The 17667-nt window shown below is 40.2% G+C and overlaps 1 protein-coding gene across 2 annotated transcripts in view; it reads right to left on the bottom strand.

Annotated features, from left to right (window-relative positions):
• The window catches only part of cntnap2a (contactin associated protein 2a), a 307312-nt gene that overhangs the window by 86373 nt on the left and 203272 nt on the right, over positions 1 to 17667 (bottom strand). For both annotated transcript variants that reach the window (XM_058623391.1, XM_058623402.1), the window contains 3 exons: positions 17353 to 17472; positions 16084 to 16199; positions 14393 to 14477 (listed from right to left, as the gene is read on the bottom strand). In XM_058623391.1, coding sequence (XP_058479374.1) covers positions 14393 to 14477; positions 16084 to 16199; positions 17353 to 17472 — 321 coding nt within the window. The remainder of the gene's footprint in view (positions 1 to 14392; positions 14478 to 16083; positions 16200 to 17352; positions 17473 to 17667) is intronic.

Raw genomic sequence — 17667 nt, forward strand, 5'->3', positions numbered from 1 at the left:
AGGATTATGTCAAGTCCGTCACAAAGCTGTCATGAGTTGATACCCAGGAGGGTGTCACAAGCTCGAGCACTCAGGAATTACAGCCTATGCGTACAAACGCGCTGAACAATACACGGGGGGCGACATGCACACGGAAACACACACACACAAAAACAATTGGCGCTGAGTAATTACAAGAGAATGTCATATGGCACATCAACAATCGATAAGACAAACGTCATGAATATTCATCGGCTTGTTTATTCTCCGCGCGTGAGAGACAAGGCGAAAACAATGTTCCACAAAGATGTGTCATCTGCTCAACACAAGCACTCACACATTCACTCAAATCAGAATAAACACTGACATTTTTATATATATATATATATATATATACATATATATATACATACATATGTATGTATATATATATATATACATATATATATATATATATACATTCATAAATATATATATATATATATATATATATACATACATATGTATATATATATATATATATATATATATATATATATATATATATAAATTGCTGCACAGGCATTAAGATCACAAGCAAACAAGAACAGTCACACTCACATTGGTACAAACCAGCAGGCAGGGACACACTGGTGGAACAGTACTTCAGATTTATTTTACCCACATACACTCTCATTCCTTCCTTGTCCTTATACGCGGCAGCGGTAAAACTTTTCACCACTTTGTCTCTCTAACTGTCCTGGGGTTACTTCAAAAACAGCTCAAGGTCAAGCTCTGTATAATCGTCTCTCCTCTCTGTGTTGCTTCATTAGCACCACTGAGTGATGGCTCCTCGCTTTTTTTTTTCTCCTCCCGTTGTTTTTCAAATGGTCTAATCTCTCTGTGCCCCAATATCCTGCTGTAATCCGAGAGCGGGTTTTAAAACATCCTCAAGTGAGCACCAGGCATAAACACACACGCACGCGCACATGCATGCACATTGAATTCCATTCATTTGAACAGCTTAAATAAAGCCTTTTACCTTTAACTTCATTGCGTAACCCTAACCTTAACCAAATCATTCAAATCTTATCCCTAAACTAAACCACTTCCTCAGAAATGTTGTTCTGCCTTATTAGGACCTGACAAGGTCAGTGTTTATGCCAGAAATGTTCCTGAAGAGGCAACAAATACAAGAAAAAAACCACACATATACTTTGCACTTATTGATGCAGACAACCTGCTGCATGCCTAAACACTAATGACGTTCTGAAAACCTTTCATGGCTCATAATATATATGAACGCGAGTGAGAGACAGGTGAAAAAAAAAGAAAAAAAAAGGCACAGCCGATTAGTATGCATATGCAAATGCACCGCTGCATGTGATCCATCACCGAAACCTCCATGTTTGATGATCAGTTGATGGTCATACACTACAGCTCGCCGTGCCTCCGCTGAGCCGGGCAACCTTGGGGAGGACGAATTGAGAGCAGAGGATTGCTTTGGAAAGCTTTATAATTGAGATCAACCCCTTAGCTCGTCACAAATGAGGAGACAATATTATAATTACTCCTCAAGCGAGATGTTTCTATTTTTCCATTTGCTTTTTATCTTTCTGCGAGGCATCGGCCATATGGTGTGCCGTTTGTGTGCGTGCGTGTGTGTGTGTGTGTGTGCGTACATGAGTGTGAGCAAGTACAGCTCAGAAAATCCCATTAAGGGGGATATGTATTGGTTTTCTGTGTTATTCAAGGCTTTCTGGGACATTAGTACCGACATATCTTTCAATGTCAGAGCAAGCAGCAGAAAACAAACTAATCTGCTTCTTCTTTTTTCCCCTTCTCCCTCCTTTACTTATCCCCCTTTTCCGTCACTCTACATCAATCTCTGTCTGCACCCCTTCATCGGTATACCTGCCCCCAAAATGCAAACTTTTACTTCTCCTTCTATTCGCCCAATCAAAATCTGTATCTATCTGTTTCTTTTCAAAATCACACAATGTTCAAAATTATGCTCTGTGCTGTCAAAATGTAAAAAAAAAAAAAAAAGTCTCTCAAACGTCTTAAGAGCTCAAGAGCAGCAGCTAATTAAGTGTAGAAAACAGAAAGCATGAGCATGGATGAAGGCTGTAAGGTAATAATCCAGATGCTTGTTATATCCTTAGATGGTAGAGTTCTCTTGCAATAAAAAAACAAACTGAAAACAATAGCAACAGTTGCACAACAGAATACCTTCCTCACAAGAGATGTAGACTTGCATGAAAGGAGATGTGTCGGATGACGATTAACAATAAAAGATTAATGTTTTTTTTTCTGAAGTGATCACAGCATGTAAGGACAGGAACAAACTATAAGTTACTCCATATAATCACATCACATCTACATCGCAAAGGAGGTGCGATAAAATTGAAATTGTTACCGACACTGCCGAAATGGGTATGAAAGATGTATGATAGAAAACAAGTGCTGCACACGGATGTGCTGTGTGAATGTGTGATGAAAGAGCAGCGTTGAGTGGTTATCCAAACTAGAAAAGCGATATATAAATACTGACCACTTACAGGAGGCAGATGAAAGATGCAGGACGTTGCCGCATTGGTGAGGTTGCTGATCATTAAACATGACATGGTTTCATAACACCCAAACTTGTTATTTTATCCGTCTAACGTGCTTGTAGGTTCATATGGTGCTGCACTATTTCACTGTGAGACTGTTCTCATGTTTCTCAACATTGTCTCCGTAGCGCAAGAAACTTCCACGGTAGGTGTATTACTCCTATGCTTTGTCCTTACATGTTAGCATATATAATATCTCTGAAGAAGTGCAAACGTGGAGCAGGAGTAATATAATATGACACACAGCTCAGTGTTTGAACAGTGAGAGTTACATGATACACTGCAAATGGCAAGAAAAGGATTTTATGTGGATAAGAAGAAGAAAACCAGACTTTTCCCTCGAATGTCTCCACACTAAAGCTGTAAATCATTAATGCTTAATTTGAAAATGAAAGGAGTGAATGATGGCGGGTTTTATTTCCCCGCCAAGCACCAGGATGTGCACTTGCTCAAAATGAAAGACAAACGTCACGACATCAGCATGAAAAAGTTAATGAGATTTCACTGCTGAAGGCTTTGTTCTTAAAGGTCATGTAAGTGTGGGCTTTGAGAGCCAAACACGTCGAACCAAAGCTCTGAGAATACAAATATGTCCTTATTATCTGCACTTGATAGGTACACTAACAAGCTGATTTTTTAAAAAACTTTCCTCTTAGCAACTTGCTGACACTCCGGAGCCATAAACAATGATAATCTCCCAAAGGAGATCAATAAAGAATCACATTCACTTTATCATCACCCAGTATGCTTACATCAGAAATCTCTCCCACTTGAGTGCAAACCAAGCAAGGCTTTTTCTCTCTTGGGAGACTCGGCTTAATGCTGCCATCTAACAATACATCTCATCCATTATATCAGAGACATGGGCATCAAAAGGGGATACACACATACTAACTTATACCACACACAAATACATTCTCTGTCACAACTAGATTTTATGTCAAAAGTAGAATGTGAAGTTCACGTTAGAACTCTAATTACCTGCTCAAAATGCAAATGCTGCTTTCTCATAAGCGCCAAATTAAGTCGTACCCCTTCGGCACGGGAGGTTTCCTATTGTATCATATGACAGTGTCAACTGCAGCAGCCGCAGCATCTTCGAGATGCACACCTATAAGAAGGAGACTCCATGCTGTTCATTAAAAGTCTTTGGTGGAGAGAGATAGACTGCATTGCTGCTCTGTAAGCTGTGCGAGTGTCAGGGACATCTGTGTACTCGTCTGTGGGTAATACTGGAAATAAACAAGAAAGCTGCACTCGATCCTGATCTGGTTGACACATGTGTTTGCGGATAATATCAAATAAAAATATCAAAAGAATTATGTTGGGCCATTTGCCTTAGCTGTTACAGAACTGATGTAACATTATATTTTAGTTAAAAGCTGTCTGGGCTTCCTTGTGTTGTCAGTGATTTCCTGCAGGGAGTGTTTATTCAGAATATTATTACACTAGCAGCACTGTTAATAAGGTAACAATTGTGAAAATTGCTAATAAAGTAATGAAGACTAGGGATGGGACGATACCATTTTTGTGTGACCGATACCGAGATCAAAAATTAAAAGTATCTACCGACACTGATATTAGCCCAGTAGAGTCTTTTTAGACTATTTATGAACTTTAAAGTTGTTAACACATTGGTATTCTTGGGATTATAAAACTCTTGTCTATTTTTCACACAAACCACTCATGTTTCAGAGCAACATGAAAAGAGAAAATTATCTTTCATTGCAGTTTCAATGCTGCATATGCCCCTTATACAGCTCTTAATGTTTTTGTTTCCAAGTAAACACATTTCAGTTCCCTAAATCTAAGCATTTTTTTAAACAAGGCTTTTATTGTAAAATAGTTGAAGGACCAACAGATGGGCAGCTTCATGCTGAGAAGTTCTGGCACTAAGTTCGTTGCAGAGCAGCATTTAAATGTAAAAATTGTATTACCAAGGATAAACCCTGTATAAAAGAACATAGCAGCAGGTGCACAGCAGACACACTCCCGGTGTGAACAACAGTGAGTAAAACACAAACTCCAGAGAGACACGAGGAGGAAAAAATAGACTGAGAATCAGAAAAAAGTAACTTAAAAAGAGAAATTTAGACAGCAACGTTTTAATCAAAGCAAAAGTGTTTTTGTGTTTCAGTAAACAAAAATTAAAGGGTGAACTTAAATTAGTGTAATTAAGTTGTCTGCATCAAAGTCATTTACTACTTTATTTTTGTTTTGTGCGCCTGTTTTATTTAATTTTTGTATACCTGACATCAGAAAAGAGCATTTGTGTAACGTAACACTTCTATTAAAATTTGATAACTTTTTTAAAACCTAATTTTAACATCCTGAAAATGGGCAGCCCATGGCCAAGTGGAAAGGGATGACCTTGGTTCAAATCCCAAGGTCAAGGGCTGCGGTATCCCTGAGCAAGGTGTCCAATCCTCATTGCTCCCCTTAATTGGACACTCTAAATTGACCCCAGCCACATCCAGTGTACTTCTAGTGCCAGTCCCAAGCCCAGATAAATGTGTTGTGTCATCCAAAGTAAAAAAATAAATCTCTGCTAAATCACGAGCAGGTGATCAGCCATGGTGACACCTACGGGCGGAGAAGCTGAACACAGAGACACATATTTGAATAGTAGAGTACAGTAAATTGGACTTATCTTGGCTTAAGGAAACGGCTCACATAAATGACTACCAATTTGATAAAGTTGTCAATATATGTGCCTTATGAAACGCACATGGACACACCACCCTCGACCCAATCAACTCTGACTGACTTGCAATTCTTCTTTAAAACAGGACACCAGGATAATAAATGTTAGTTAGATCTGATTGAAACCCTGTGTCTGTACGTGTGTAAAATGGTATTCTTTACTTCTTAAGGACCTTTTCTGGTATACCTTTTTTGGACTAAGATTTTAATTGTGATTTAAGTTAAGGTGAGGGAAAAGGCTTTGTTTAGTCCGTGTCCAATTGAAAGTCAACGCAGTGTCCTAAGAAGAATAGCTGCTCAAACCTGCCTTTGTATAATGCTCACTGCCTTGGGCCCACCCTTCAGCAGTGAGCATTTCAAAAAGGGGATGAGATACAAGAACAGCTAGAGACGAAAATAGTTCAGAAAGAAAAAAAGAGCAGTTGCAGAAATAACCTAGACAAAAAAAAAAGAATCTAAAGTGAGGCATGCATTGTGTGGATGTGGATATGTGCATAGAGAGGTTGTTGCATGATGTGTTTGTTCATGATGTTTAGTAAGTTCTATTACTGGTGTATGCTTTTGAATGATATGTGTGTTTCTGTGAGTTCAGGGACAGACTGTACTTTGTTGCCGTTTCTGGAAACATCTTTATTCTTTTTTTTATTGTTTGGTTGTTTTTTGTGTGGTTTCTACTGTTGAAACTAAAAAGTAAAAGTGAAAAACACACTGGCATTGGCTTATTCTACTGGACTGGCTTTACATCAGTCCCAGAAGACAAGTAACAAGTTTAATGTCTTGTCTTGAAAGCTGATGTATACAGTGGCAGTAACAAAACCATTAGCAAATAGTTTGCAATGCGATGTGCTGAGTGCTGCCTTTTGTGTATGGATAATGGACTCCCCTCTTGTAGGATCTTTACTTTAACTGATGTCTAAGTTTTGCCTGTAAAGAGCAAAGGCAGGAAACACCAGTCTGTGTTCACAATTTTAATTTGATCTAAGACAAAAGCTGACAATCTAGCATGTTAGTGCACCGTTTTAAATAGCTCACTTTAAGTTTTAATTAAGCGATGGAAGATCTTTTTTTTTGCATCCTTTAATAGAACTGTACGAGTGGAAGCCTTATTTCACTCAACAATTTCAACAATTAACGGTGACACAGAATCTACAAATTCAAAACGCAATTAAATCTCTGAAGGTTTAAATGATGCTAAATTAAATTAAATTAGGCTACAGCTATGACTATGTCCTTTGCCTTTTACTGTATTATGAATTTAAAACACGGAGTTAATTAAGACCATTCATAAATGGCACGGAACATTAGTAAAGGTTGCAAACACACACAGCTCTCAATCATGTTCTCACAGTCAGAGCAAATTAAAGCTCACAGACTCTGACTTAGCCCGCAAACATCGCGCATACAACATTATTTTTGAAACACAGCACGGGGTTAAAGAGAAATAATTGATATTAATAAAAAGCTCCGTTAATGACAGATGCAAACACAATTTGAAGTTCTATTTAGAGGATAAATAGAAGAGAATTTTTTTTCACAATCATAACTTTTTCCCCACTGACAAGAGTTTAATTCTACTCATGTGCACTGGACACGTCATACATAGAAGACGTTGAATCAGAAATAAACCAGAGGAGAAAATAGTCAACACATCTGTGCTTGTTTTTCTTCTGCATTACAGATGAATAAATCCAGTGGAGATGTGCGCGTCAGACGACCGCATTTAAATTTATGTGTTCAGGAGAGGTTCATGTTCTTGCAAAACATGGCCCAGAGCACCTTGTACCATCTGATCCCTAACTCTGTTCTGAAACACTGCACTAATTCCAGGTGTCAGCAGCTGTGACAGGTACAACAGACAGACTTGTCTCCATTGGAAAAGACGACGCCTTTCATTAAACCTTTTTTTATGATAGTATTCTTGTGGAGTTTGAACACACACACCTGTCAAACACTGGTCGTGCAATGTTCAAAATACGTTAAGAAATGATTACAGAATACTTTTTATACAGCACTGGAAGGAAGGAGATTGTCATTCAGTACATTTTAGGAATTGCACCTTCTTCCCTTGCTCAATGACGGCTACTAAAACAGAATCCGTGCCTTGTGATCGCAGAGAGGAGAGTACAGTACAGTAGTTTAACACCGCGGCCTGTGGGCAGCACACTCGTTCATGCAAACACAACAAGTGCCGAATGAGAGACAGACACAGACACAGACACACACACACACGGAAGCACACAGTCAGGCCTGCGTGAGCAGCTGGTGCTGTATCGACAAACAACTCCATGACACATGGTTACACTCACGGACTCGACTCACTCTGGCCTGTCACTTAAACGGGAGCTCCCACATACACACGTCTAAAAAAAAAAAAGAGTTTGACTAAGAGACTGACAAAAATAAATGACAAACATAATGAGGAGGAAAGAGAACGATTTTCAGAGAAAGAAAAAGCATAACTGAGGGAATGAAAGATTAAAAAAAAAAGAGAGACGCTGCCCTGGCAAACACCTTATTACTCCAACTTAATGTACTGTAAAGTGTTATACTCTTTTACTCCGACACCTGCGCCTGTGTAGCTATAAGCTGTAACTGTCGCAGTCAGGTAGGCAGACGTGGGGTGGGATAAGACACACGACTCTGTCAACACAACATATGACAGCATTATCCAAGGCAATGGCGCATTACCAAGGCAACAGCAAGCAGAGAGCATGCATTATGGGATGTAAATGATTTGGGCTTTGCTGTGATGGATCGTACATTGCGGTGGTCTGTGTTTGTACAGCCTCTAAAACTAAACCCAGCTTTGTCACGAAAAAGCTCACCGACTTGTCCACCACTGCACAGAAACATCATATACTCTATGATATAAATGTCTTCTCTTTGAAATTGTCAATCCTCTCCTGGTCTAACCTATCTGAATAGCAGGAGAAGGGTCTCAGGCTAGTTCCATCTGTTAATTTCTGATGCTACATTAAGCCGAACGTTACACATGCAGCCTCCGGTGTCTCTTTTCAGCTCGCCTGCCCATGGGGTGGTCGCCAAAAAGCTGCCTGCAACCTTGAAGGCGTGTGGATTCTCACCAGTGTATTCAAAGCAGGGAAAGATAGAGAGGATAAATTAACGTTAATTAGTATCGTGTCCATAGGGGGAAAGAAAAGGAGAGGAAAGAAAAAAGACAGGCGCTGGGGTGACGGGGAGAGCAGGAGAGACGCTCAAAGACTCCGGCGATGGTTTTCCTTTCTCTTGTATTTCAGTATATTAGCTCTTGAGCTCTCTTGGCCCTTGATATGCTTCTAGCCTAGAGTGCTTTCAGAAATGAATGACACTGTAACCAGAACATTGTTTGGGTAATGAAAGACGTGGCACAATTGGGCAGTGTGTCAGCACAATAGGCTAATAAAAAGGGAGAGCACGCAAAATTCAAAGTGATGTTTGAACTAATGACAAAATGTCAAACAGTTAAAAGGCAAAGACAAGGCCCTGAATATGCATACACTTATTATTTTTCCATCAGCAGTAAAACGACTAAGAATAGAAAACCCAAAAAACAACAAGGTAGCAGGTGTGAGCTGAGGCCACACTGCTGAGGAGTGAGCAGAAGTTCCCGTGCAGCGTGGTTAAGGATTGTATTTATCACGATAAAACTTAATTAGGGATAGACTTTTGTAGCTCAGCTGCATGCCAGCGAGCCTTGTTCACATATCACAGCAGAGCACCATCACGGGTACCTGTTATTTTTGCCGAGAGACACATGAGAGCGAAAGCGAGGAGGAAAGGAAGGAGAAAATAATAACACTCGTACACTGCCGCTGCATCGATTTAATGATGAACATCAAAAAGCTTCCAACCCCCCCACCCAAAAAAAAAAAAAAAAAGTGAGACAAAAAAATAAACAAGTGGTTTACTGGTGGTGCTGAATAAAGTCACAAGGGTGTAATTCAAGACCTGTGACTGTGTGCATGTGTGTGGAATATTACTGTGGCTGGCTTGCTGCAACTTGTGAAGCAATAATTGAGACCAAAAGAGCCCAAGGACTGAAGTGTAACAATGTCATGCATACACACAGCCTCATTATCCTCAACACACTCATCTCCACTGTGTGGCCACCCAGGTTTCTTCTCTTCCTCTCCTCCTGTCCCTCACCTCTCTCATTTTCTGTCTCTCCAACACAAATTTCTACATGGTTGTTTAGGGGATCGAACACCTTCAAGCCAGTCTTGAGTCTCACTCTTTTAAAATGCAGGTCAGGGCTGTGTTATATGTAATCCCACTTATAATTGAATATTTATGACGCATCAAATGAAATGACTGGAACTTTTTTTATTAACCCTTAAAACACAGAGCATTTAGGCTGCTTTTTTCAAATTCCGCACAACAGTCTGACTTTATAAACACACCTGATCAAAAAGTACTCACATTTCTTTTAAATCATATTTAATTTGTGACATTTGGAAATAGGTCACAGTTCAAAGTTCTCTTGGCTCGTTTTTATGAACAAAAATAAGAGGTCTATTCTTTGACTTTTTTCACAATTATTGCTTGATGAATCATAACTTTGACTTTGTGTATTATTCCCATGTCAATTTACCATGGGTGCAACTGCAGCACGGATCCATGCCACATGGGCACTAAGGATTAACAAAAATATGAGAAAATCAGATAAATTTGTTGCATTTCAGTGCTGTTTTCGTCTTTGTAAGACACTCAGACTTATAATCAGACAGATAATCACTCGTGTGTCCCGTTTTACTGAGCAACATTACGTGCTCATCACATCAGACACTGATGTTTTACAATAAATGTGTCACTGATAGATTACTTACTTCAGGCAGTCACAGCCAAATTCATGTTGTTCCTTTATCATTATGGACTACTTATATGTTATTATGTGATCATTTATTTGTGAAATACTGTACATCACAGGCCCAGTCAATCCTGTTTTTAGATTAATATTTGAAATGGGAAGCAATATAGGCAACTTCCCCTTATATGATCAGGAAATGTGTGCATCTGCGTTGCCTCTGAACAATGCACATATTAGACACTTACAGTACGTCTCACTGAGGCACAGTTCACTGGATTAATGAGCTCATTTATTTGATGGAAACATTTCTCTCTTCATTAGCCCGGGTGCTATAAATTATTCTCGCGACTGCTTCAGGCAAATGAAACAAAGAGAGAAACAAAGTGTTTTCATAAGTTGAAAAACAAAATAATACGTGTATGTGTGTGTGAGAGAGAGATGTGAATACATCTGGCAGTATGCGTGTGTGAGAGTCAGAAAAACAGAGTGAAAATTATCGCAGTCTGTTCAGAAAATAAATGGTTGGTTGGTTTTTGATTGTTTGTGGTGATGTGAGACAATCGTTGTCTCTGGATATTCCATCAGCACCATTACAGTGATTTAGTGCTCAAATTTATGAACACTAATATCCTTTTTCCATGTGTTGAGTCAAAGGTCAAGGCTGCATATCAATACAGGAATTAAAAGCAAAAGGGAATAATAATGCACATGCTGGGAAAAAGTATTTGCCCTCTTCCCGATTCTTAATATTTTGCATGTTTGTTACACTTAAATGTTCCAGATTATCAAACAAATTTAAATATTAGACAAAGATAAACCAAGTAAACCCAAAATGTAGTTTTTAAGTGATGATTGCATTTATTGAGGGAAGAAAAGACAATCCAAACCTACATGGCCATCACATCACTGTGGAGGAATTTTGGCCGACTCTTCTTCAGACCAATAGATGTCAATGACTTTGTTTCTCATCTGTTCCTGACTTTCTTTAGATCGCGACATGATGTCTTCCTTTTTTTGGGATCTTTTGGCCTACTTCACTTTGTCTGACAGGTTCTAGTTAAGTGATCTCTTGATTCAACAGGTCTGGCAGTAATCGGGCCTGAGTGTCGCGAGTGAAATTGCACCCAGCTTTCCAAAAAAATGTGATGAACCATAGTTACTTCATGATTTTACAAGGGACTTTATATAGGGCCATGTAGGTTTAGATAGTTTTATCCTCTAATATTGTAATTTGTTTGATAATCTGAAACATTTAAGTGTGACAAACATGCAAAAAAAAAAAATGTAATCATTAAGGGGATAACTAGAGATTGGTTATGCAAGTGTGTCAGTGGGAAGTCAGTCACAGAACTTCACTTCCCCACCATGGCGACTGCACAGATTCTGGCTCAAAATGAGGTGAATAGAGTGAGATGGCAGGGATTGAGTCTGGGCTATTTTGGCTTCATTTGTAGGTGAGATGTGTGTCTGGTGTGTCTCCATCTCTTTTTTTTCCTTTAAATTATTGGTCTGCATCCGCATGGGTGCTTGTTTGTACAAACTTTGTGCCACCAGTAGTTCATAATGCAGGGGCTGCTGTGAGTGGAGAGTATTAAAGCTGATTCCAACATTACAGGGGAACAAAAGCAAGAGAATGAGGTAGGGGTGCAGCAGATTTAAAAAAAAAAAATAAGGAGGAAAATAATGTGAAGTAAAATTGGAGACTTGTTAAATGGGACGAAGGAAAGAACAAAGTGGGAGAGTTAAGTGCAGAGTAAGTGCAGAAAATAGATTGATATAAAATTGGTACATCTGGATGCAGAAGATGACGGAGAGCAGTCGAGAGAGAGAGAGAGAGAGAGCAGGGGGAGGGGAGATGGGGAGAAATCCAGAGTGCATCTCTAGGTTGGAACTTTGTACTTGTGCTGCTGCATGCATCATTTAATATTGTGAATAAATGGGTGTTTGACGTGTGTGTGTGTGTGTTTGAGTGAGAGCGGTGATAAAAATGATAAAAGGGCAGAATGCAGTACGTGAAATAGGCAAGGAGAGGGTCAGACCATTAGGACAATTATTGCTACAGCTCCAAATTAAGGGTGCCACTGGTGGCAGAATACATTGGCCATTTAACAGTTCGTTTATTTTCAAAATGCCAGCCCTTGTGTAATAGATGAGATCTGGACGGGGAAAACAGTGGAAGTGGGGGAGTAGCAAGTGTATGTGTGTGTGAATGTCTGCCGTCCACAGAGGCAACGCTGTTGACAATGTAATTTGATAAAAGCTGACAGCTAATTTATGAAGCATATTTTGGGGTAAATGATTTTCCTCGGTCCTACATTCTCAGACGTTTTATCCCGGTAATTGGATTTCCCCAAGTTACAAGGTAGTGAATTAAGAGTAAACTAGTAAATGAAGGACTGACGGACTGACTTTGTGAGTGCGTGTGATCGGACCATGTGTGCGTGCGCCCACACAACTTCATTTAAGGTGAAGAAAAAAAAACGAGGAAAAAATTGATAGTGTGTGTGTGCGCTTTTGCACAATGTAGGTGTAGATGTCATCTCTCGGAGCAGTGGAGGTTAATTGCAAAGTTTTGGTCTGTTGCACTAATACCCAACTATTACTAACTGCCTTTTGCTTTATTTCTTCTCTGTCAATCAAGGCGCAGTAGCACTCACACGCACACCCACATGCATGCACAAAGACACACAGTGTAACAACCTTTATTTAACTGCATTTGTGCCATCGACAAACCTGGAGCTCACTATTTGTGTGGGGTCCAACCACTAACCCTAACCCCAGCCCTTCACCTAAATGCTGGACCCTACAAGTTCCATTGATGATTATTACTTGATTTAAAGGGAGCAAGGGGATGTATGGTATCAATAATAGGTCATCAAGTATAGTTAGTGATGTTTTATGGCAAGGAATGGCGCTTTTCCACCACACAGCCCGACTCGGCACATATATATATATTTGTATTGCTTTTCCTTTAGCAATAGTACCTGTCACTTTTTTAGTACCTTCTCTGGTGAGGTTCCAAGTGAGCTGAGCCAATGCGATGGCCATAGACTGGTCAGATTGTCGTCATTAAAAGAGTCATGAGCATCAAACCTGAACAATGCCGAACTGTACATCAGTTAAAAATCCTAAAGACATGCGTAAATCTACAACATATAGCAAGGAAATGTCTAAAATCTGGTGTATTTAGCGATTGTGAGCGGTGAGCCGCATCACAACCCCTTCTGCCGTATTTCAGTTCAGCTACTGTGTCAGACGGAGTCTGTGCTCCGGTCATGCAGGAAGTTGTAAACGATTCTGTTCACAAATCTTTTTAATTAACTGAGTCTCATGATTCAGTATACAGAAAACAACTGCTTTACAAGTCACTAGTTTGTGTGTGTCGTGTATAAAACAACGTCACGGCATTTTCGTGCAGCTGTGCCGTGCCGGAACTGTATAGTGGAAAAGTGTGTTTGCAGGCTTGGTCAAAGTGAAAGCCACACAGCATACCAAGTATACACACGCATACAGATGTCATCTTCAAACAAGATATTAGACTAAAAACCAAGCACTGAGACATATTGGGCAAAACAAGAGTAAAATGCTGTTGCCTTTGTCTGTTCTGTCACCAGCAGCAGCAGCTGCAAGCCCTGCTCTCTCCAATTCTGCACTGCATACCAACTATTAAAACCCTGATTAAACTCCACTAAATCAACCACACCACAAATCAAACATATCTAATCCAGGGCAAACCTTACACAACTCAGCCATTTCGAAAGCCAGCCTAACTAATCCAAACCAAACTGACACGAAACTCCGGCCTTTCTAAAGCACACCACAGCCAAACGGACAAAGTGCAAACAGATCTGATGCAAATGAATGTAATCCAAGTTAATCTACTCAAAAGGATCGCGAACGGGCTGCAATGCATTACTAATGGTCGGTTTGGATTATTTATTCTAGACCTGAGTAAACGCGGGATTAAGTTAACCGTAAAAAATAATGCAGGGGCGACAAATTAAAGGAAAAACAAACACAGAGCATCTCAGTGAAGAGGTGGTTGATAAGAAGCCACTAGAACAGCTTTAAAGCCCCTAAACCAAAAGGTGTTTGCTTAGTTTTGGGTCTCAGGTCATCAGTTTTGTAACTCGTTTGCATTTTTAGGTTCATCTTTTCAAGTAAATCAGATATTTCTTTTAATTTTACCCCTGCGTCTGTAGAATCCCCAGACAAGAAAGCAGATGGGAACAAGCTTTCTGCCTGTCTCAATGGTGTGTGTGGCCTTTTTGAGTCAGCAGTGAATAAAGATGCCACCCTCAGCTCTTACCTGGAGTGTTTAGCAGCCTGGACTTTTGACAGCTGTAGATGATTTGCTGCTCACAGTATTCTGCACTGGCGGTGATGGCAGTCACCTGGAAAAACAAGCAGGGGCATGTATTTTCATTTTATTTTATTCAACCAGACAGGTCTTCGGCTTCCAAGAAAGGGAAAATAATTGAGCCTCAAAATGAAAACCCAGTGCACTGCGATGTTGCTTTGTTTTAGAGAGGCTGACAATGGAACATGTGATCCATACTAATTAAGGAGGGAGCATAATTTCAGGAAGGATATGCTTCTCACATCCTGTTATCTCGTGTTACACAGTATCACTTTGCAGGTTGAAAGCACAGTGCAGTTGCTTTTGACCGAAAGTCAAAGTGTGGCTTAGAGTTTTGAGGGTGAGTCAGGAAGTCGGAGTTGCCACAGCAGAGCAGGTAACTCCCGTCATCAGTGTAAAAGAAAACTTCTTTAAATTAGCAACTTGCATTCCATAACACAAACCTAACAACTCAATATAGATCATTGGGCAGAGGACTGATAACTCGACTATGCAGTCAGACTCTAGGTATCAGCAGAGGAAGGCGCCAGACATCTTGACCTGATGTCTCTCCCCTCTCCCCCTTTTCTCCAAAACCTTAGATATACCATAACTCTGGGACTCACAGGTCGACTGACCTGTTTGATGTTTGGCATCGTCTCAGTTCTCCTCACATCGGAGCCGTTTTCAATAATGTTTTTAACTTAACTCATCACTGACTCCAGAATCTTGGCGACGTACATCTTTTTCAGCAAACACGGACAGTTGCTGTCAGTTAGCTACGGCACAATGTGTTTATTTAATTGAATTACGCATGATGAATACTGGGCAATCAGGGTTCCCTAGATTCTCAAGAGCACCATGTTGGCAAACGCAAACGACTGAAAGCACAGCTTTCCGTTAGCGCTAATTGTGACAAATAAATTTGCCAAAACAAAAGTCAAATAATTTGTTGTAAACCCTCAACGAGCCAACACTGATGGACTGTGTTTGGCTCTCCAGCCACAGCGTTCTGCCATGAGATAAGTGGCACACATTTAGAATCTACTAACTGAACACAGCTTGTTTTTTTATTTTTTTCCCCTGCAGTTTTTAGGGAGCATAGCCCGACACGGAAATGTAAGCCTGCACACACATGATTAAAAGAGTTAGATATTCCTTGAATGACGCATACAGTAGATGGTTTCCGTGTGGTTTAATGAGATGTAAGGGTGGAGATGTATGATTAGTGCTTTGTTGCAGACTTCTACTGTGTGCAGTACTTATGTTAATGCATTTTCAGCAAGTTTTGAGCAACACACATAATGTTAAAGTGCCTAAAGAACATTTTGCCACTGTGTAATAGCAAAAAAATTGGGAAAAATTGGGAAAAAAGGCCAAAAAATGTGGAAAATGGTCAGTTTGAGAACCTAACAGCTTATACTGCATGTGACGACCCATCCAAATAAATAATCTTAAATCGATGTTAGCTGTATCTAGCCTGACAATATGAAAGTATATTTGTAAATTCAATGTGAAATGTTCCATGAAAAAATGTGACATCTACAAATAAAATACAATTGTATACACAGCTACAGTAATACAAAAGAAATGAGTTAATCATATTAGTATCCATAAGACATTTGTGTACGTGTGGGCATGCGTGAATCCAGTTTAGTTACCTGGTCCATTGACGCACTGTAGTTGACCTGCAGGACGGTGCGTCTGTCTCTGCTGGAGCCAGTAACTGCTGTTTTGGGCGGTAGGTTGTTCATGACTGTCGTCCAAACTTTGTCCTCTACACAAACACACAAAATACACACAAACATGTTACAGGACATGGCAAATACAGTGGTTCTGTGGCATGACGGAGTATTAGGGCCAAACCCAAGAAAAACATTTTAATCTTTCGAAACTAAAGTCGTAATATTATGAGACAAGTTGCTGTTATTTAATAATAATGCATTTAATTAAGTCGCAATATGACTTGATTAATATTATGACATTTTTTCTCTTCAGTGTGGCCTCAATACTCGTCGTAGTGACACACTGCCAGGGGTCCTTGCAGTTTTCACATCCATGCATAAGACGTTTTGTTGTTGTTTTTTTTGCTTATTTCTGCACTTTTTAAGACAATCACTGGACTTAAACTAGTTAAAATGTCACCCAGTTATGCAGATTCACTTACATAACACACAACACAGTCCACACACACGTGAAAGAGCAGTTTAGCTGCCATGGCAGTGAAGTTTTCTCAATGAAGTTACAGCGGAGAGTCCTGAGTTTAATAGACATTTGCACACTGTTATAGCATGAGCTAGTCACTCAGACTTCTACATGTTCAGTCACTCAATGCGAGGTGTGTGTATGTGTGTGTGTGCTTTTCAGCATGACCAAGGGCCTAGCCGGCGGACTGCAGTGACATTTCATTAAAAGTCTCGCCTTTGCTCTGTCACCATGCTTGTGTATTGCAGACTATCTACTTATTCAGCCATGTCTGTGTGTGTGTGCGTGAGGGAGAGAGGGGGCGGGGGGGGGGGGGGGGGGGGGAGAGGGAGAGAGAGAGAGAGAGAGAGAGAGAGAGAGAGAGAGAGAGAGAGACAGAAGTGTCACTCAGACTGTTCGAGTACTCTTAGGTTTGCATAACAAGTCTGTTTCTTGTGTTTTTGGTGTGTGTGTGTGTGGTCGTGGGTGTGTGTTTGTGCAACACTGTGTGTGTCTGCTCCTTCACAGCTAAATGTCAGCAGTGACAGCGTTACCATGGAAACCCCAGGTGTAGCAGGTTAAGAGCTCTGCTGCTCGAGGTTAAGACTGTGGAGGGCTGGAAAGTTTCCTTATCTCACAGGTTACTGGGGCTGGATGGAGTCAGGAAGTGTATGTACACACACACACACACACACATACACACATACACACAGAGCAGTGCTTTTAAGGTGCTCCCACATACAAACCTGTCATGTTGCAGTTGACTTTGAAGGGACCAAGAGGTCCGCTGCCATCAGGGTCGATCCAGTAGGTGTCAGAGGACCTGCCCAAATGTTTATAGGCCTCACACGATGGTTCATAGATCGCTGTGAGAGGAGGTGAAGCAAGGAAAAACAAGAAAAGAAAAATCAGTTGGAGGAAAGAAAAGAAGCAGAGGAGGAGGAAGAGTTCTGAGAGAGACAAAAATGACTCAAAGTCCACAGTCATAGTAAAACAATGAAGTAGTTTAAAAGTGCTGAGTGAAATTTTCAGGAAAAAGACATTATAATCTTATGACCTCG

The sequence above is a fragment of the Solea solea genome, chromosome 1 (assembly GCF_958295425.1).
Source record: "Solea solea chromosome 1, fSolSol10.1, whole genome shotgun sequence".
NCBI classification, from domain to species: Eukaryota; Metazoa; Chordata; class Actinopteri; order Pleuronectiformes; family Soleidae; genus Solea; species Solea solea.